At 37.4% G+C, this 22,767-nt stretch overlaps 1 protein-coding gene across 1 annotated transcript in view; it reads right to left on the bottom strand.

The window, feature by feature from the left end:
• Window positions 1-699: 699 nt before the first annotated feature.
• METTL24 (methyltransferase like 24) overlaps window positions 700-22,767 on the bottom strand; it is a 153,634-nt gene continuing 131,566 nt past the window's right edge. Inside the window, exon 5 of the mRNA XM_053710852.1 lies at window positions 700-1,813. Coding sequence (XP_053566827.1) covers window positions 1,499-1,813 — 315 coding nt within the window. The 3' untranslated portion in view covers window positions 700-1,498. The remainder of the gene's footprint in view (window positions 1,814-22,767) is intronic.

Genomic DNA, 22,767 nt, shown 5'->3' on the forward strand with positions numbered 1-22,767 from the left:
TGAATTGTTTCTGCCTACTTCCCATGAGTGTGCACTAAATAACTAAACAGAGAAAATATGTATCTGTCTGCAGTACAACAATATTCTACATGTGTATTTGTTAACCACTTTACTAGGGAACGCTAGTATGGCCAGATAACTGTTCCAGTGTTTTTGACTTGTTTGTATGGAAACTCCCTCTGGAGATTTAGTTGAAAAGGAAAAAAAAAAGTGCTATGAAATTCAAAAGGTTGGGAAACCAATGCTCCCCATGTTACATACATGCAACACTACATAGCGCAAAAATAAAATATTAGATAAACTATCTACTTAAAGGGACAGTACTTAAAAGTTGTTATTGTTTAAAAAGATAACCCCTTTATTACCCATTCCCCAGTTTTGAATAACCAACACTGTTATATTAATATACGTTTTACCTCAATGATTAGCTGTATCTAAGCCACTGCAGACTACCCTATATCTCTTTTTTTTTTTTAACAATCTTGCATATTAGATAATCAGTGCTGGTTCTTGCCCAACAATTATTTTCCACGGGAGTGAGTACAATGTTATCTATATGTGAACATAAACTAGCACTGGCTAGCTGTTGTGCTGGGGCTCAGAAACAGGCAAACTTAGAGGTTATAAAGTATATTACTATAACCAATGAATGAGAAATAAACTCACTAAAAAAAATAAGCAGGCTTTGAGAAAAAAAAATGTAATCAGCAAATCTTTAATTAAATAGACCTACAGTGCCACTACTGTCTGATTTTGTTTTTTATTTTTATTTGAATGAAGAAACATTGCTGCATAACCGGTCAAAAACCTGTTGGATGTAAGTTGCATTTTAATTTTTTTTTTTTTTTACATTTGATAGACTTTAAATAAATACATAAAAATACAACTGTAATCACAGTTCTTTTAAACACAATCCAGTTGTGTTTTTTCTCTCACTAAATATTTCATTATTAATATTATTACATTAAAATTACTTCTTTTTTTTTTTAAATCAAATTAACTATATCGTCCCTAACCTTATATAAAGTGATTTTAAAAAATATCCTGTTGCACAGTATGCCAAACAAATTTACCTCAGAAGATATAAAGTATCAAAGTAAGACAATCCCCTAAGCATTTGGCACTTTTTTCATAGAAAAAATGACGTTACTTCCTGAGCCATCTTGTAAAGTCATTGTGGAAAACGGGTACATAAAAAGGAATTGCAAGGGTTCTTTCAGTTTGGTGAATGTATGCCAGTGAGTAAGAGATAAGGCAGTCCTGTTTGCAGATTCATTGGCCCCTTGTTTGCTAAACATGCTTGTTTGCTGTATATCATTTCAGTTTAAGGTACGTTCATTTTAGTCCAAGGCACAGTCTTTTATATAAAAGTTTATGTTGCAAATTTAGTATTTCCCTTCATTAAGAATCATACAACACAACAATATTTTAGTTAGTGTTGTTGACCTTTGGTTATCACATTGTATGTTATGCACATAATAATTTTTAACTTTCAGAGCTATGTCCACCTGGTGTTTGCCCAGCTAAGAATATAACAGCTGCTTGCATTGTAGTCTTCTTTTCTAAGGAACATTTGTGGTTTTGATAAATCCTTGAAAGTGTAGAAAAGCTTGAAGTCCTTACGCTCTAGTTCTTTGAAGAGGCTATACCAGTATCTGACAACAGTACTATCATTTCCACTAACTTCAAAACCAGGCCAATGGAGGTGAATCTCGAGAACAAGCTGACCTATTTGTTCAATAACACCTTCTAAAATTAGATTTTCCAGGATCTTCCACTCTGCACTTTCCATATCGGCTTTAAGAACATCAACCTACAAAATAAAGAGACAATTTATTCAACAAGCGAAACATGGGCATTTGTAGAAATTGGCTTTGGGTGGGTTAAAAATGTCCAAATTATATTATTATTATTATTATTATTAAAATAGGCAAACAAATACTTTAAATATGTATGTTTTTACACATTCACACCATTTATTACTCAAAAACAAGTATTTCAAAAGATTTACTTTTACTAAGCTGTGAAGGCTGCTTACCACGTGTTAAGAAGCAGCAGTCATAAGTATCTATACATACATTGTCAAATGTATCACTTTCTCTTAGTCTTCTTGGTTTAAACTTGTTTTTCCTTCATATAAGTGATAAGGGTTTACAATCTATTACTGAGTCCTCCTGGCAATTACCTTTCCTGACACTAAGAGAAGGCAAAGATTCCTAAACCTCAGAGTTCTATATAAACCCTTGCACCTCTATGGTAATCAGTCTTGTCTTTGCCTCCACTGGAGGTGGGTAAAGAATGAAGATATGCAAGAGTGTTTGTTATTTCTTTCATGTAATTGGCAAGAGTCCATAAGCTAGTGATGTATGGGATATACAATCCTACCAGCAACAGCAAAGTTTCCCTAACCTCAAAATTCATATAAATACACCCCTCACCACACCCACAATTCAGTTTTACAAACTTTGCCTCCCTATAGAGGTGGTGAAGTAACTTTGTGCTTGATTTTCTTCTGTGATATGCTCTTCTCAGCATTTTGAAGCCCGATTCCTCTCAGAGTACAGTGTTTGTCAGAGGGATGTGAAGAGAGTATCATCTATTGATTCTATGGTTTTCCTTACAGGAAAACTTTTCAAAGGTTCTCTGTTATCGGTTGTAGAGATTCATCTCCTACCTCCCTTTTCAGATCGACGATATACTCTCATATTCCATTACCTCTGCTGATTCTGTTTCAGTACTGGTTTGGCTATCTTTCGGTAAGTATGTTTTCATTACTTAAGACACTCTTAGATATGGTTTGGCACTTTATGTATTAATATAAAGTTTTAAATATATGTATTGTAGTTATATTTGCCATGAGTCAGGTTTATGTATATTTCCTTTTGCAGACTATCAGTTTTAAATTGGGAAACATATGTAGTTAGTTATTTTACCTGGGCTATAGTCTTTTCTTCAAAATTGACTGCTTTTTCATTAAATTTCGTGGGCAAAATTAGGCTTGCGAGGTCACAAAATGCTGATATTCATTCTTGGCGCGATAATTTTTTGGCGTGCAGGTACGTTCGGTGACGCAAAATCGTAATTTCCGGCGTCTTAGTTGATGCCAGGTTTCCTTGCACAAGGTTGCATCTGCCATGACGCGAGTTGCGTCATTTCCAGTTGTCATTAGCGCCAAAGTATTTCATTTACGTTGTGCGTCATTCTTGGAGCCACACTAAAGCTAAAATTAACCCTGCAAGCTCCCTACAAGCTATCTAATTAACCCCTGCACTGCTGGGCATAATACACGTGTGATGCGCAGCAGCATTTAGCGGCCTTCTAATTACCAAAAAGAAACACAAAAGCCATAAATGTCTGCTATTTCTGAACAAAGGGGATCCCAGAGAAGCATTTACAACCATTTATGCCATAATTGCACAAGTTGTTTGTAAATAATTTCAGTGAGAAACCTAAAATTGTGAAAAAATTTACATTTTTTTTTATTTGATCGCATTTGGCGGTGAAATAGTGGCATGAAATATACCAAGATGGGCCTAGATCAATACTTTGGGTTGTCTACTACACTAAAGCTAAAATTAACCCTAGAAGCTCCCTACATGCTCCCTAATTAACCCCTTCACTGCTGGGCATAATACATGTGTGGTGCGCAGTGGCATTTAGCGGCCTTCTAATTACCGAAAAGCAACGCCAAAGCCATATATGTCTGCTATTTATGAACAAAGGGGATCCCAGAGAAGCGTTTACAACCATTTATGCCATAATTGCACAAGTTGTTTGCAAATAATTTCAGTGAGAAACCTAAAGTTTGTGAAAAAAATAATGAAAAAGTGATTTTTTTTTTATTTGATCTCATTTGGCGGTGAAATGGTGGCATGAAATATTCCAAAATGGGCCTAGATCAATACTTTGGGATGTCTTCTAAAAAATATATATACATGTCAAGGGATATTCAGGGATTCCTGAAAGATATCAGGGTTCCAATGTAACTAGCGCTAATTTTGAAAAAAAAGTGGTTTGGAAATAGCAAAGTGCTACTTGTATTTATTGCCCTATAACTTGCAAAGAAAGCAAAGAACATGTAAATATTGGGTATTTCTAAACTCAGGACAAAATTTAGAAACTATTTAGCATGGGCGTTTTTTGGTGGTTGTAGATGTGTAACAGATTTTGGGGGTCAAAGTTAGAAAAAGTGTGTTTTTTTTTCCATTTTTTTCCTCATATTTTATAATTTTTTTATAGTAAATTATAAGATATGATGAAAATAATGGTATCTTTAGAAAGTCCATTTAATGGCGAGAAAAACGGTATAGAATATGTGTGGGTACAGTAAATGAGTAAGAGGAAAATTACAGCTAAACACAAACACCGCAGAAATTTAAAAATAGCCCTGGTCCTTAAGGGAAAGAAATTGAAAAATGGCCTTGTCCTTAAGGGGTTATTGATTCTATTGTAGTCTGTGGATGGCGGAATATATTCTATGGGATAGTACTTAAAAATTTCATGGTTGCCATTATGCTTCTTGAGGCAATGATCTGGGACGCTGTTTTTGATCTTTTTCTTTTTGCAATTCTTGCAATTTCGCCAATGTTCACCCCAGCGTACCCTGGCTTTCCTAGAGGTACGCCCCACGTACTGTACCCCACAAATGCATTCTAGAACATAAGCAATAAAACTGGAATTACAATTAAAAAAAAATTTCAATTGGAAAATTCTCTCCAGTAGAAAAAGATGAAAAAGTTTTTTTTTGCCAGACATGATATATTTGCATGTGTTACAACCCTTTTTTCCACCTTTGAAAATTCCTGTCTGAATCAAAAAGGTGGTAGGTCTTTTTTGGTGTTTCTTTGGGGATTAAAATGTATGTGTTTAACTCTTTTACTGGGACCTAGCTTACCCCTAAGCGTTGGAGCTCTTGTATAAACAATTCTTGGATATTTTCCTACTAGTGTCTTCAAAACTGGATCTTTAAGAATAATATACCAATGTTTGTTTAGAATCTGTCATATTTTTTAAAAATTATTATTGTATTGAGTGATGAACATGGGATCAGTGGAAAAAGAAGAAGCCATCTTTTTTTAGAAATAATATTGTTTGTACTGTTTGTATTGTTTCTGTTAAGAAGTGTATTCCTATCCAAAAGTCTAGCTTTGTTTAAACAATGATTTAATAAATCTTTAGGGTATCCCTTGTCCAAAAATCTGTCATAAATTATATGTCTCTGGGAATCAAAAGTTTCAAGATCTGAACAGTTACGTCTAATTCTTTCAAATTGGCTGTAAGGTATATTTGCCAACCAGCTTTTATGATGATTACTAGTAAAATTCAAATAGCTGTTACTATCCACTTTTTAAAAAAAAGTTTTAGAACAAAGGTGCCCATGGCCTAGATTTGCTCCCAGCTTTGCCAACCTATTTATGGGCATTTTTGAGGAAATTTACAACTCCTCAGCTGGGGTGAATCTGGTGTTCTATGGCCGCTACATAGATGATCTCATCTTTATTTGGAAGGGCGAAATGTCTGCCGCCCAAATATATCGATATTTTGCTTATCGATTACCCCACACTTAGTTGGGACCTTGAAGGTAACCTAAAACTTTTTTTTAAAAAAAGTGGATAGTAACAGCTATTTGAATTTTACTAGTAATCATCAAAAAAGCTGGTTGGCAAATATACCTTACAGCCAATTTGAAAGAATTAGACGTAACTGTTCAGATCTTGAAACTTTTGATTCCCAGAGTCATATCATTTATGACAGATTTTTGAACAAGGGATACCCTAAAGATTTATTAAATCATTGTTTAAACAAAGCTAGACTTTTGGATAGGAATTCACTTCTTAACAGAAACAATACAAACAGTACAAACAATATTATTTCTAAAAAAAGTGAAGATGGCTCTTTTTCCACTGATCCCACGTTCATCACTCAATACAATAATAATTAAAAAAAAATACGACAGATTCTAAACAAACATTGGTATATTATTATTAAAGATCCGGTTTTGAAGACACTAGTAGGAAAATATCCAAGAATTGTTTATACAAGAGCTCCAACCCTTAGGGGTAAGCTAGCTCCCAGTAAAAGAGTTAAACACATACATTTTAATCCCCAAAGAAACATCAAAAAAAGACCTACCACCTTTTTGAGTCAGACAGGAATTTTCAAATGTGGAAAAAAGGGTTGTAACACATGCAAATATATCATGTCTGGCAAAAAAAAACTTTTTCATCTTTTTCTACTGGAGAGAATTTTCCAATTGAAAAATGTTCTAATTGTAATTCCAGTTTTATATTCAGCCATCCACAGACTACAATAGAATCATTAAACTCAGACAACGTGAGACTTTTTGGATACACAAACTTAATACTCTTTGGCCATCAGGGCCTCGATCCGATATACAGCGTCGCCCGCAGAAGCCGGTGACGCCAAAATTTGCGCGGGTTTGGTATCCTATATACGGCGTAACCTAGAAGTTACGCTCGTATATTTCTGCCTTCGCCCGTAGTTTTTTGGGCCATAGGCAGGTATACCAAACCCGCGCAGTTTGGTATCCAATATACAGCGTAATCTTACTCCATTTTCACCTCGCCACAAAATGCAGCCGAAGTAAGCCTTACGCTGTCTATTGGAGCCCCGTAACTCCCTAAACTAGCTACAAAATAAAACCTAAGACCTAACGCATGTGCAATGTCTATCTACCTGTCAACCGCGATCTGCTAAATAAAACCTAACACCTAACGCATGCGCAATGTCTATCTACCTGTCAACCGCGATCCCCCACCGCAATCCCTAATAAAATATTTAACCCCTAAACTCCCGGACCCCGCCGCCAGCTACATTAAAAGTATAACCTCCTAATCTGATCCCCCTACACCGTCGCTAGCTACATTACATACCCCCTAATGTGAGCTCCTACCCCGCCGCCAGCTATATTAAACTACCCCCTAATGTGAGCCCCTTAGACCGCCGCAAGCTACATTAAACTACCCCCTAATGTGAGCCCCTTACACCGCTGCCAGCTATATTTAACTAGCCGCTAATGTGAGCTCCTACCCCGCCGCCAGCTATATTAAATGTATTAACCCCTAATCTAATCCCCCTACACCGCCGCCAGCTATATTAAATTAATTAACCCCTAATCTAATCCCCCTAAAGTAATCACCTCTATTACCAGCCCTTAAAAGGGCCTTTTGCGTGACATTGCCCCAAAGTAACAGCTCTATTGCCAGCCCTTAAAAGGGCTTTTTGCGGGGCATGCCCCAAAGAATTCAGCTCTTTTACCAGCCCTTAAAAGGGCTTTTTGCGGGGCATTGTCACAAAGAAATCAGCTCTTTTGCCTATAATCTAAATCCCCCTACACCACCGCCACCTATAATAAATGTATTACCCCCAATCTAATCCCCCTACACCGCCGCCACCTATAATAAATGTATTAACCCCTAATCTAATCCCCCTACACCGCCGGCACCTATATTAAATAGATTAACCCCTAATCTAATCCCCCTACACCGCCGCCAGCTATATTAACTATATTAACTCTAATTATATTAGGGTTAATATAGTTAATATCGTTATTATATTATATATATATTAAGTATAATAACCCTATCTAATTCTAACATCCCTAACTAAATTCTTATTAAAATAAATCTAATTAATATTAATTTTATTAATTAAAATATCCCTTTTTAAATCTAAATACTTACCTATAAAATAAACCCTAAGATAGCTACAATATAATTAATAATTACATTGTAGCTATTTTAGGGTTTATATTTATTTTACAGGTAACTTGGTATTTATTTTAACTAGGTAAAATAGCTATTAAATAGTTAATAACTATTTAATAGCTACCTAGTTAAAATAATTACCAATTTACCTGTAAAATAAATCCTAACCGAAGTTACAAATACACCTACACTATCAATAAATTAAATAAACTACAAATATCTAAACTAAACTACAATTAAATAAACTAAATTACAAAAACAAACACTAAATTACAAAAAATAAAAAAAGATTACAAGAATTTTAAGCTAATTACACCTATTCTAAGCCCCCTAATAAAATAATAAAGCCCCCCAAAATAAAAAAAATTCCCTACCCTATTCTAAATTTAAAAAGTTAACAGCTCTATTACCTTACCAGTCCTTAAAAGGGCCTTTTGCGGGGCATGCCCCAAAGAAATCGGCTCTTTTGCATGTAAAAAAAAACACAGTACCACCCCCCAACATTACAACCTACCACCCACATACCCCTATTCTAAACCCACCCAAACCCCCTTAAATAAACCTAACACTAGCCCCCTGAAGATCTCCCTACCTTGTCTTCACCCAGCCGGGCAGAACTCTTCATCCGATCCGGGCGATGTCTTCAATCAAGCAGCAGAGAAGAAGTCTTCCATCCGGCGATGTCTTCAATCAAGCGGCAGAGAAGAAGTCTTCCATCCGGGCGATGTCTTCAATCAAGGGGCAAAGAAGAGGTCCTCCATCGGGGCAAAGTTTTCTTCCAAGCGGCATCTTCAATCTTCTTTCTTCGCTCCTCTGACGCGGAACATCCATCCGGCACGACAACTTCCCGACGAATGAGGTTCCTTTAAATGACGTCATCCAAGATGGCGTCCGTCGAATTCCGATTGGCTGATAGGATTCTATCAGCCAATCGGAATTAAGGTAGAAAAATCTGATTGGCTGATTGAATCAGCCAATCAGATTCAAGTTCAATCCGATTGGCTGAACCAAGTGCCGTAAGTCACTGGCGACTCCAGAAATTTGTACTTACGCAGATTTCTGGACATCGCTGGTTTATCCGTCTTACGGCACTTTAGCATCTGACGGCGCTGTATATTGGATAGCTTGAGTTGCGAGCTGAAACTACGGGCGGCGGGGGTTCCCTCGCTTGCGCCGCAAACTACGATCTTTATCGGATCGCGCCCCAGGTTTAAATTCCAACCTAGACCTAGCTGCATTTAATTGAATATTTCTATTTTTTTGTCTCTCAGCCATTAGGCTAAAACTTCTATTCTACATAAACATTTTTATACATGCCTTTGCTAGCTTACACATTATATTAATACACACACTGCCAATTTTTCATACCACATACATTTTTATATACCAAATGTGAATATATATTTCACATGTATTTCTAAGATCTAACCATCTTTTAGAGTATTATCTATTATAATATTTTTTACTATATATTCTAATATTATAGTGATTACGGTCTCTTTTTTTGCAACATGCAAAACATTTTATTATTGTTTTATTTTTTGAAATATTCTTTTAAGACTATCTCAGTGTTAGATTGTATATCTTTTAGAATTTAACTTAGTTTTTATTGATATCCATTCAGTTACATACCAATAGACTAATTGTTTCTCTTTTATTGTTCGTATATTTTGTACCAGATGTATTGTAACATTGTTAATGGCGGAACTTTCGCCCAATCAAACCCCATCGTTGTGTTTTTAAAGCCTCATGTTAGGCCAAACTTGTATATTACCTGATGAAACGGCCAAGAGCTTAACGGCCGAGAAACACGTTGTATTGCTCTATTAAACATTTATTTTATACCACATTTGGACTCTTTCCACATGTATGTATACGAAGCTTTGAGAAGCATTCGTTGGGCACTTATAAGTGTCGGTTTTACAGAATCTTTACAGATAGCATTGGTCCAGTCTTCTATTCCTCTCAGTACAGCGCCAATGTGCGTTTCCTTCCATCGCCTCTGTCAGGAGGAGTGTCTACCCTTTCACGCTTATTGCAGGATTACACAAGCTTCCAACAGTGTGGCTAACAAGATTTGCCCTTCTATTGTCTGGCGTGTCACCGACAAAACTTAGCCCCTCAGCGTACTGACTGCTGTTAAAGGTCAGCCTGCTCGCATGCACTTCTTTAGAGTGTTATCTCGTTTGTGAGTGCCTGTTCATTACCTGTTTCACTTTGTTTCCACATTTGTTATTACAATACCACACCATGAGGCGCTCTCTTGTTTTTGTCTTCACTTCTTAGATTTCCCGATCCACCACCGGTTTCAAGAGGAGCTGCCTTACTTTGAACTTTTTCACTTATTGTGGATGTCCACATATATTATCTCTCGAACATTTTCTGATTAGCACTTAATCACATACACAGTGCATCCAGGTTGTATCATTGGTTACATTGTTTTTGAATATTTGTATCGTTTCTCTTATTTGTATTTTTTGCACACAGTGTATTTCTATTTGGCAGCACAATTTTGACATATTGTATTTTCTACAATCTATTAGATTTATTGAGTTGCACTATATTTATTATTTTTTAGTTTCGCATTTCGTGCATTGAATTCTTTTTTTCCAGGCGCACCCTATTTATATGCTCCTTGCATATATTTTTCATAAATAAAACTAACCTAAAGGGTAGAAAGTTGTAGTTATTTGAGGGATACAGGCTCAAAAGGAATTACATTCGTACAGTGCTAGCTATGATCTCAGTACACATATAGAGGAAGTATTCAAACACTTAATATGAACATTTAAAGTAGGGGCCCATCAGTAATAGGTATTTCAAGCTTGATAGGCTTATAACAAAATAAGAGGGTCTAAACCACAGCATTACAGCAAACTATTTGCTTATCGATTACCCCTAATAACTTAAAACAATCCCCCTATAATCTATAATATGAGAAAAAGGTGAACGGCATAACAGATGCAGAAAGCACTACACACTCCTGTATATAACCAGAAAGGTTATTTTGGCAAAACACACTTTTTACAAACGATATGATGCACTATATAATCCCCCTTTCATGGATGCAATAAGTAAATAACATTGCTATATGTGAGTAATGATAGTCCGGAAGTCCTCCAATAGTAAGCATGAAATAAATAAGTCCCAACACAGAAAGGGTACGTTGTCAGTTCCAATCTTTTTTCCCTCCAATTTTTTTCCCTTCGTATATTCCTGGAGGAGAAGCAAGGACTTGGTCCACTGCTCTCTCGCACACTCTCACACATCAGCCAAGTTATGTGCTGCTCCTGAAGGGCTGAGTACAACCAACGCTGTACTGCTTCCTCCATATCTTTCAGGGAGGTGAATATTTCAGCTACCAGCAGGGCCTGACTGGGAAATCAGACTAGCCCTGAAAATATTTGAAGGCCCCCCTGGACCAGCATTTAACCACCCCTACCTTGCCTAAGATGTTTTAGTTTGGAAGCTTTATGTCAATGTGGACCCTTTATCAGGTCTGAAAAATAAGCCTTTGTCCTAAAGCATGCAAGCTAAAATAATTTCCCTATTGATAGATATCACCTTCACTTACAGAAGTAAACACCATGGGGCCAATTTATCACGGCCCAAATGGGGCCGTATAACCCTGTTTCCGTGTTAGCCTTTAGGCTCACTGGAAACAGGAGTTAAGAAGCAGCAGTCTTAAGACCCTCCTCTGAGGCGGGTCAGACATCAATCTGCCCGATCTCATACAATCAGGTTAATTGACACCGCCTGCTAGCGGCCGATTGGTCGCGAATCTGCAGGGGGTGGCAATGCGCAAGCAGTTCACCAGAACTGCTTGTGCAATGATAAATGCAGACAGCGTATGCTGTCAGCATTTATCGATGTCTGGCGGACATGATTCGCTACAGCAGATCATGTCCGCCAGACACTTGATAAATAGCCCCCAAGTAGTTAGTTACAAAGCATTTCTGTTGTCTTGCTATAGAATAACATCAGCCAAGTCTAATCATTTTTTAAACAAATTAACGTCTTTGCATTTCAACAGATCTGTGTTGCACGTTTACATAAATAAAGTGCAGAAAATAGCAGAATGCTACTGTCTGCAGCCATATTATGCGTTTTTCTAGTAAACGAATGCTGAATAAGAATATCTGCCCATGCCTAGTGTAAAGTGCATTGCTTTGCACTTATCAGCCACTTAAAGAAAGGCATGTAGCATTGTTAGCCTTTATAAATCTACAGTTTGCTTTCACAGCAATGACAAAAAAATCTACACTTTTCTGAGCTAAATTAACACACAAAGGGGCAAAATAAATAATGAAAGTTTATTACAAAGGTGTTTTACTATGCATAACATAAAACTGTTTACTGTCCATTAACGTGTCAAAACCAATTAAGGCAAATGACTACCCTGTATCTGTAGGTGTCATATAAGAAATCATGTCTTATATTTTTGAGAGAACACCACTTATGTTGCTATAAAATTCTCCACTTTCATATGAGGGGCTCATAAAATTTTCCAGGGCTGCTTTGAATTCCTAGTCCGGCCCCGTTCATACATCCAACTAAACTTAAAGTGATGGTAAATCCTAGCATTTAAAAATTAAACTGTAGTTTTATTCATCAGTTACTAAAAAAAGGGTGCTAAACTCACCCTTTCTGTGCCGCGGCACCTTGCTATAGTTAGCGGCTCCATCTACCCACGGCACAGCGCTCTTCTTCTATGAGGTGACATTTCCACCTCTAAACCAAAAGCTGTGCGTGTCATCTGACATCCTAGCACGGCTATTGGTTTAGAGGTGGAAACGTCACCTCATTGGTAAAGAGCGCTGTACTGTGGGCGGCAGGAGTGATCTACTAAGGCACAGATAGGGTGAGTTAATTTAGCACCCTTTTTAGTAACTGATAAATTAAACTACAGTTTATTTTTAGTGATGGTAAATCCTTGCATTTTTTAAACACCTGGATGTACCATCACTACACTTTCGCTCTGCACTTAATTCTTTAAAGTACAAAAAGGTTCTTATGATATTTCATATGTGTCTGCTTCACTCTCTACACGAAGGACTTTGGGTAAAGTGCTATTTAATGGGCTTTCATTTTTGTGTAATATCTAATTCATTGATATGCTTGAAGAGGCCCATTTCTAAAATGCTTGACTCTAAGAAGAGAAAAATCTATTTGAAGTGAACACATTTCTTTTGAAGAATATAAATATTATCATTAACTTGCAGCCGTTGCTTGGAATTAAATGTCTTGTATATGAAAAAATAGAGTGTTTGTGTTGCATTCCTTTTTTAGTCAAGCAGCTGCATCGTTTTCAGAAAACAATATTTGTGCAGTCTGTGTTTTATAAGGAAACATCTGATGTCTGTTTACACAGATGCTAACTTAATTAAATCACATTAAAATATAGCTAAGCAGAATTTAAAAAAAATGCACTGGACTGTGCTTCCCTATAAATGTTCATTTACAAAACAACTGCAGAACAAAGTAATCATCTGGTGTAACATAAAATGTTTGCAGTCATTGAGTTAGAAAAGCAAGGAAGACTAAGGTTAGGCAGGGTTGGCTCCAAGGGGGGGGCATTCGTTCTGGAGCTGACCCGGAGGTTAGGACTTAAATATTACCAGATAGGTGCTATGGAGAGGCATTTGGTCTAATCTGTTGGCCAATAGCTGTAAGGAAACTTTTAGGCTTTTAGCTTTTATTGCATTTTGTCTATACCTATTTACGGTTATAACCAACCCTGTGGATTTCACACCCAGTCTGCTCTAGGATAGCTATCTGCGTCGGGGTATGCGCTCCCAGTTTATTCTGAGAATACAGACCCAGGCTATGTACACCCATTTCAGCCTATGACTGCCATCTATTAACTTTTTTTTAGGGAGAGTACATTTATCTAGTGCACCCTTACTTGTGTATATTTTTTTTTTAACACTGTTATAAACCAGCAAAGTAAGTGAATGCTAAGACCAAAATACTGGAGGTGCCAATTGGGCTGATCATTTCTTCGGCAAAGGCTGTAACTAAATCTTTTATTTCATGTTTTTAGTATTTTTTAGCTGTTGTTAATAAGAACAAGATTTACCCAGATGCATCAAAAGAATAAAAATATGATTGCTTCTCTCTATGAGCAAACATGTACTATATCTACCCATGTGTTGAGTTTGCAGAAATTCAATGTAAATTAAAAAACTTCTGAAGCATATTTATTCAAGCACATATATATATATATATATATATATATATATATATATATATATATATATATATATACAATACACGGAAGGGGGCTACATCCTATGACCCTGCAACATGCTCAGCCCTGGGTGCTAATAGCACTCTCAGGAAGCTGTGCTGTCTCCAGAGTCACAGGCAGTTAACCCCAGACAAGTCTGGGTGCAAAGCCCATAGGGAAAATTACAAAATAAATTAATACAACACACAGAGAAAGTCCAGCACTCGCTTACAAGCTCTCAGCTAAGATTAAAAGCAAAACTGGAAGAGTTAGTTACTGCATCTGTCCAAATGAGACAAGCCCAGGTACCACACCAAGGTCTCTTCTAAAACCTGGGTCCCTAATACAGCCATACAAATGCCAGCTCTCAATCAAACTGGGAACAACTCAGGGTTCACAGACTTATGTAACCACCCTAGACATATACAAAACACGAAAGGGGACTGCATTCTCAGACTGGACTGGGTACACATTTCATGACCCTGCAAAATATATAAAGTCACAGGTCTTTATTATACATAAACTATGGCCAAAAGTATGTGCGCACCCGACTATTACACCTATATGAGCTTGTTGGACACTCAATTCCAAAACCATGGGTATTAATATAAAGTTGCACCCCCATCACCTTTGTGGCTATAACAGCCGCAACTCTTCTGGATTAGGCTTTCTACAAGATTTTGGAATGTATCTGTGCGGGATTTGTGTCATTTAACCAAAATAGCAATTAATAGGTCAAGAACTGATGTTGGATAAGAAGGCCTGTCTCGCAATCAGCATTCCATTTTATCCCAAAGTTATTCAATGGGGTTTAGGTCAGGGCTGTGTGAAACTCTGTCTTCATGGACCTCACTTTGTGCCCAGGGATACAGTCATGCTGGAACAGGCAAAGGCCTTCCTTAAACTGTTGCCACAAAGTTGGAAGCACCCAGTTGCCTAAAATGTCTATGAATTCTGTAGCATTACTATGATCCTTCAATGGTCTAGCCCAAACTTTGAAAAACTACCCTGGACAATTATCCCTCCTCCATCAAACTTTACAGTAGGCGCTTTGTATTCTGTTAGGTAGCATTCACCTGACATCAGCACACCCAGATTCTTACATCAGACTGCCAGATAGTGAGGCGTGATTCATCACCCCCGAGAACATGTTTCCACTATTCCAGAGTCCAGTGGCGGTGTGCTTTATACCATTCTAGCCAATGCTTGGCATTGCTCATGTTGATGTGAGGCTTGTGTACAGCTGCCAGGTCATGGAAACCCATTTCAGGTAGCTCCCAATGCACAGTTCCCACACTGGTGTTGCTTCCAGAGGCAGTTTGGGAAGTGATCCTACAGATGATAGGCGATTTTTAGACGCTACATGCTTCAGCAATCAGTGGCCCCATTCTGAGTTTTAGAGGTCTACCACTTTGTGAACTGCATGACCTAACCATTCAAAAGGAATCTAAATGCACTTATTCCCTGCAATTTATAATCAAGTTCCTCAAAGCCAACTCTGACAACTATCTAATAATGTGCAATATATGTGTATCTAACACAACAGAAATTGACACTGCATAAAGAAATCTATTGCATTACAAAACTGGTTACACTCTCCATTAATTAACAGATTGTCGCTTAGCAGAATATATATGTATTTAACAATATTTATTTTCAAATGTATTGCTCATTTTACCAAGAAATAAAGTCCATTATTACAGCCCACATCAATCTTTAAGTTGGTAAAGAACATCTTTGAAGTGCATGCTCCAAAATATTTGATAATTGTATTAGTATATGTAATGAAAACAAATTTAGTATTAAAACTATAATGTATGTATGTATGTATTTTTTTTCTCCCCTTTAATGTGTTCCCTATTATCCATTTTACCTGCTGGAGTATATTACATTGTACAAATACTCCATTTACCTTTATTTTGACATTTGAAATAGCTGATGTTGGTTGTTGTATCCCTATACTGAAAATGTTGGTACATAAGTACTATTATAGAAAAGATATGTAAACAAGAAGGTGCTGAAGAAATAATACTCTCAGTGAAGTGAGAGAGGTACTAAAATATTGATTCACAGCTGGTATAACAAGTCATTGGAAACACGTCTTTGGAGGCCTATCTATGTGCTTAGAACAAACAAGTCTACTTACGAAAATATTTAAGTTGTTTTGCCTTTTATTAAGATGACAAGACCATTTTTGGGGGGGGACAGTCCTGAATTTAGGCAGTCTATCCCTAATTTTTTAAAGATGTTTATAGATGTTCTCACCACCCTCTCACTGTCTGGTGTGTAAGAGAGTGTATGTGTTTGTGTAGGAGAGTGTATGTGTGTGTGTGTATGTGAGGGGGGGGCAGCTCTTCTTTTTATTAATTATTCTTAATTAACGATGACAACAGTTTTATCTTAGCAATAGATTTTACTACTGGATTTCATTGTGGTTCAACTAATTTCACATGCCTGTATACATTTGACATTTTCAACAGTATTTTTTTTACCACCTCCTCACCTGGCTAACTATACAATGGATTCAACCTTTTATGAACATGTGTTTAAGGTTTATTGAAAAAACACATTTGTGTTCCATAAATCTACTTTCTTTCATACAGATGGTGAGAGTCCACGATCCATTACTCTTGTGAATTACTCTTCTCTTCCACTAGGAGGAGGCATAGATTCCCAAACTCCAAGAGCTCTATAAAACCCCTCTCATCTGACACAATACTTCAGTTTTTACTTTGCCTCCCCTGAAGGTGGTTAAAGAATGAGGATGTGTTTTGATTCTTCAGAGAAAGGGGGTTTCAGTATTTATTGAGGCCTGGTTTTATCAGAGGGATGAATATGGGATATGGTTTGTGATTCTTGTTTTCATCTCATAGGAAATTTTTCATAAATCATCCATAATTGGTCACAGGGACTTGTCTTTTGCCTCCCTGCTGATATGTTTCAGTACTGGTTTTGCTATCTGCTGCTTATTAGCTGGTGGACTAGTGTCTATTGGTAAGTATAATTTATTAACATTTATAGCTATGTTATGGGAACTCTTTAGTTTGTATATTTGCTAAAATATGTGGCCCTAGGGCAGAATCCTTTACATTATTCCCCTTGCTGTTTTGCACACATCAGCCTTTTTGGCTCGCTTTGAATTTTTACACGTTGGCCTTTAGGTTTACGTGCGTTGAGGTTGCACACGTCAGGTTAATGCTGGTCGGTTTAGGGCACGTCCCTTTAGTCTTACTATAGTTCTTTCACACTTCGGCTGATTTACTCACATTCGTACACAGTCCTTGGCTATGTGCACATCGGGTTTTGGAGCGCTTAATTCCTTATTGCGGTTAGGTTTTTTTGAACACCTAATTCATTCTGATGAGCGTGAACTGCCCTTCGGATGCATTATTAATGTCCTCTATTTTGTTGTTCAGCTTAGCGCGCATTGTACCTGTGAGTTTATTTAAAAAGCTACTTAAGAGGGGGTGACTTCCATTCCTCAAGAGCTTTTTAAGGGGGTTATGGTGTTTATTGTATTGCTTTGTTATATGCTATAATGGAGCAGTCTGGTTCTGTTACTAAATCTACCCAAGAAACAAGTCCCCTAAACACCTTTCTACCATTATTAGGTGTGGTTATTGTAAAAAAGCTGAGGTATGTTTTGAATTATTAATGCAATCAGACCAACCTAACGCTATTTATTTGGGTATTAATGCACCTTCTGTTTGTTCATTACAGAAGAATATTGATAATGCTTCATCTACTGTAAAAAAATTGTAATCAAGGCTGCAGTTTCTGAGGCATTGTCTGCTGTCCCGCCTTCAAACAAGCCTAAAAAGGTCAGTTCAGATTTTACCTTCTACAAGTTCTATGTGCCCTGAAACCAGGGATACTGTTATGTTTTCAGATGGTGAAGCTTCCTCTTGTGATGAGGAATCTTCAACTGGTGTTGAACCTGATATTTCCTTTTTTGTTTAAAAGTTGAACATATTTATTCTCTTTTAAAGGAGGTCTTAATTAATTAATTCATATTATAGGGGTGAACAACTCGGAAGCTGACTTTCTCAGTTGTCAATTTTTACATCCAGGGGAGTGGTCAATCAGATTGTGTTTTTTTGGGGTCTCTCATAGATAGATCTGATGCCTCTCGTTTGAACAAAAAACTTCCCAGGTACTTTGCAAGGTCCAGGGATCCTCAAGCAGAGTTAGTGGATGATCTAGTAGTTCTTTGGTCATTTCACCTTGCTTATCTGTTTCCTCCTCTGGTACTTCTACCCAGAGTGATTTCCAAGATAAGAATAGAAAAATCTTCAGTAATCCTGGCTGCCCAAGCTTTGCCTCGCAGGATCTTGTATGCAGATCTGATTCTAATGTCCAGCCTCTGCGGTGAGATATTCTGTCTGAAGGTCCATTTTCCATCTGGATCTCAAGTCTCTGAACTTAATAGCATGGAAATTGAATGTTTAATCCTTCTCTGATTCTGTGATTGAAACCTTAATTCAGGCGTGTAAAGCCTGTAAATAGGAAAATCTATCTTAAGGTCTGGAAGGCCTTTATTTCTTGGTGTGTAGATCATGGTTTTTCCTGGCATTATTTCAGAATTCCTACCATTTTTATATTTTTTTCTTCTTATGAAGCAGCTTTTGATAGGAATGTTCTTCTTCAGGCAGATAAAAGTGTATAAAAAAATCTCATGGCCCAACAGCTTGAGTTTTAGTTCCCAGGAGTAATGGATTGTGGACTACCTGTATAAAAGAAAACATAATTTGTTAATTTTTTTCATGGTTATGAGAGTCCATAAGACTCCACCTTTGTGTTTTTTAGAGTAGATTTTTTCCCCTGCTCCTTTAATGGCTCCTTTTATTCCTTTTTCTTAAATCACTTTGCTTGGCTATAAGTTAGAGTGAGGTATGTGTGAGGGATTTTATAGGGTTATTGGAATTTGGGAATCTTGGACTCCTTCTAGAGGTAGAGAAGAGTTAAGTCCCAGGAGTAATGGATTGTGGACTCTCACCACCATGAAAGAATTTAATTTATCAGGTAAGCATAAATTATGTTTTTCATTGTAAAAGCTTGTGGATGCTTGTACAGCTGTAAGAGTTGTCCCTATCAGCCAATTAGCAATGTTATACTTAGGTATTGGTTGTGCAAAAACAATTCTTTTTATTATTATTTTTTTTAAATTAAATATTAATGTTTTATATACGTGTTTATGACTTTTTTTAGAAGCCCCAACACAGCTTAAAAAGATGTAGTGAAATTGGTCTTATAGAGGTTTAAACACATATCAATTTGTGAAGATTTGTCACTCCACCATTGGTTTAATTCAGACTGCTATGGAATACATTATCAAAATAAACTGGGGGGAAAGTCTAGATCCCTCACTGCTCTTTTCAGACATCAGAATTAGGAAATCTAGATGTTACAACACTTATCAAAAAGGTCTGTCTAATGGGTTAACAGCATAAATACACTGTATGGCTTGTTATTGAAATGTTATTTTAAAGCATCAATTATATATGCTGAGCAGGAAAAAAATAACTAACAAGTTTAGCTATATAACTGGAATCTAAACCAATACATTTGGTGGTAAAATGTTTGTAAATTCAATCTTTACTGCAGGTTGGCTGTTCAATGGACCAATAAGGACTTTCTCATGTCCCCTCTTGACAACTTTAAGACTTAAATAATAATAAATACAAACATCACAATAATGTGGTTAACACAGCAAATAATATAAACTAAAACATAAAATGTGCAACAAAAACCACACACAAATAGTGATAATAATACAGACCAATATGCAGGAATATATCCAGCGCTGTACAAATAACCGATAATAATAATAAAATGAAGAGTCTTGAATGGAAACAGTCCCACAAATACAAATAGTTCAAATGATGTTTCTCAAAAGAAAGAGAAATAAACACATCACAGCATAATACTGTGTAAATCTTTACTCCCCAGATGGAAGGCAGACCCAGAATACTCACATTAGTTAGAGCTTCAACAGCTCAAAATAATTAGCTACAGACAATGACAAATGCTTAAAGCAAATGTACAATTTATTAAAATCAAAAGCCAAAGTTCTTTTAGATCACTAAGGGTGACAGGTACCAACATACAAGGAACTATGCATGTGATAGTCTGTTGTTACAGACCGCATGAAGCTCCATACTGTATCTGTGTTCTTTTGTACCGGACAAATACCCCTCCTTGGCCCCTAGTTATCAAGCCGTCAACCTCAAATACACTGGAATTCTGCAGCGTATTTGTGGCGAGGCTGATTCGCCTAAGTTATCCAGCCCTTTACACCGGCAAAAGTAGAATTTTGTGACGTAAGCTTCGATCCGCCAGACTCAGTCCGACACAGATCGATTCTTACGTCACTCCAGATGTTCCGCACACAAGTTCAGCACAATCTGACTACTTTTGCTAGTTATCAAAAAACTAGCAGGTACGCTCGGCACTTTTCCGGCCCAGCGTACCTGGTTTTCAAACCGCCGCCCTGGAGGCGGCGGATCCCATAGGAATCAATCTGACCATAGCGAAAGTTCATGTTCGCTGCTGCCCGACATCCCATTGATTCCTATGGGAGATGTCTGCACCTAACACCCTAACATGTACCCCGAGTCTAAACACCCCTAATCTGCCCCCCCTACACCGCCGCAACTAAATAAATTTATTACCCCCTAAACCGCTGCTCCCGGAGCCCACCGCAAGCTACATTATACATATTAACCCCTAATCTGTCCCCCCCTACACCGCCGCAACTAAATAAAGTTATTAACCCCTAAACCGCCGCTCCCGGACACCGCCGCAACTATAATAAATGTATTAACCCCTAAACCGCCGCTCCCGGACACCGCCGCCATCTATATTAAACTTATTAACCCCTAATCTGCCCCCCCCCACCGTCATCACCTATAATACATTTATTAACCCCTATCCTGCCCCCCTACACCGCCGCAACTATAATAAAATTATTAACCACTAAACCTAAGTCTAACCCCCCCAACTTAAATATTAATTAAATAAATCTAAATATTATAACTCTTATTAACTAAATTAATCCTATTTAAAACTAAATACTTACCTTTAAAATAAACCCTAATATAGTTACAATATCAATAATAATTATATTGTAGCTATCTTAGAATTTATTTTTATTTTACAGGTAACTTTGTATTTATTTTAGCTAGTTAGAATAGTTATTAACTATTTATTAACTATTTAATAACTACCTAGCTAAAAGAAATACAAAATTACCTGTAAAATAAATCCTAACCTAAGTTACAATTAAACCTAACACTACACTATCATTAAATTAATTAAATAAATTACCTACAAATAACTACAATTAAATACAATTAAATAAACTAACTAAAGTACAAAAAATAAAAAAAGCTAAGTTACAAAAAATAAAAAAAATAAGTTACAAACATTTTAAAAATTTTACAACAATTTTAAGCTACTTACACCTAATCCTAGCCCCCTAATAAAATAACAAAGCCCCCCAAAATAAAAAAATGCCCTACCCTATTCTACATTAAAAAGTTAAGAGCTCAATTACCTTACCAGCCCTTAAAAGGGCCTTTTGTGGGGCATGCCCCAAAGAAATCAGCTCTTGTAAAATAAAAATACAACCCCCCCAACATTAAAACCCACCACCCACATACCCCTACTCTAACCCAAACCCCCCTTAAATAAACCTAACACTACCCCCCTGAAGATCATCCTACCTTTAGCCGTCTTCAGCCAGCCGACCACCGATGGAACCGAAGAGGAGATCCGGAGCGGCAGAAGTCATCATCCAAGGGGCGCTGAAGAAGTCTTCCATCTGATTGAAGTCATCATCCAGGCGGCGTCTTCAATCTTCATCCATCCGGAGCGGAGCCATCTTCAGACGAGCCTACGCGGAGCCATCTTCTTCCACCGACGACTGAACGACGGTTCCTTTAAGTGACGTCATCCAAGATGGCGTCCCTCGAATTCCGATTGGCTGATAGGATTCTATCAGCCAATCGGAATTAAGGTAGGAAAAATCTGATTGGCTGATCCAATCAGCCAATCAAATTGAAGTTCAATCCGATTGGCTGATCCAATCAGCCAATCAGATTGAGCTTGCATTCTATTGGCTGTCCCGATCAGCCAATAGAATGCGATCTCAATCTGATTGGCTGATTGGATCAGCCAATCAGATTTTTCCTACCTTAATTCCGATTGGCTGATAGAATCCTATCAGCCAATCGCAATTCGAGGGACGCCATCTTGGATGATGTCACTTAAAGGAACCGTCATTCATCGTTCAGTCGTCGGTGGAAGAAGATGGCTCCGCGTAGGCTCGTCTGAAGATGGCTCGGCTCCGCTCCGCTCTGGATGCATGAAGATTGAAGACGCCGCCTGGATGATGACTTCAATCAGATGGAAGACTTCTTCAGCGCCCCTTGGATGATGACTTCTGCCGGTCCGGATCCCCTCTTCGTTTCCATCGGTGGTTGGCTGGCTGAAGACGGCTAAAGGTAGGATGATCTTCAGGGGGGTAGTGTTAGGTTTATTTAAGGGGGGTTTGGGTTAGAGTAGGGGTATGTGGGTGGTGGATTTTAATGTTGGGGGGGGGTTGTATTTTTATTTTACAGGCAAAAGAGCTGATTTCTTTGGGGCATGCCCCGCAAAAGGCCCTTTTAAGGGCTGGTAAGGTAATTGAGCTGTTAACTTTTTAATGTAGAATATGGTAGGGCATTTTTTTATTTTGGGGGGATTTGTTATTTTATTAGGGGGCTTAGATTAGGTGTAAGTAGCTTAAAATTGTTGTAATATTTTTGAAAT

This window comes from Bombina bombina, chromosome 4 (genome assembly GCF_027579735.1).
Source record: "Bombina bombina isolate aBomBom1 chromosome 4, aBomBom1.pri, whole genome shotgun sequence".
In the NCBI taxonomy this organism is placed as follows: domain Eukaryota; kingdom Metazoa; phylum Chordata; class Amphibia; order Anura; family Bombinatoridae; genus Bombina; species Bombina bombina.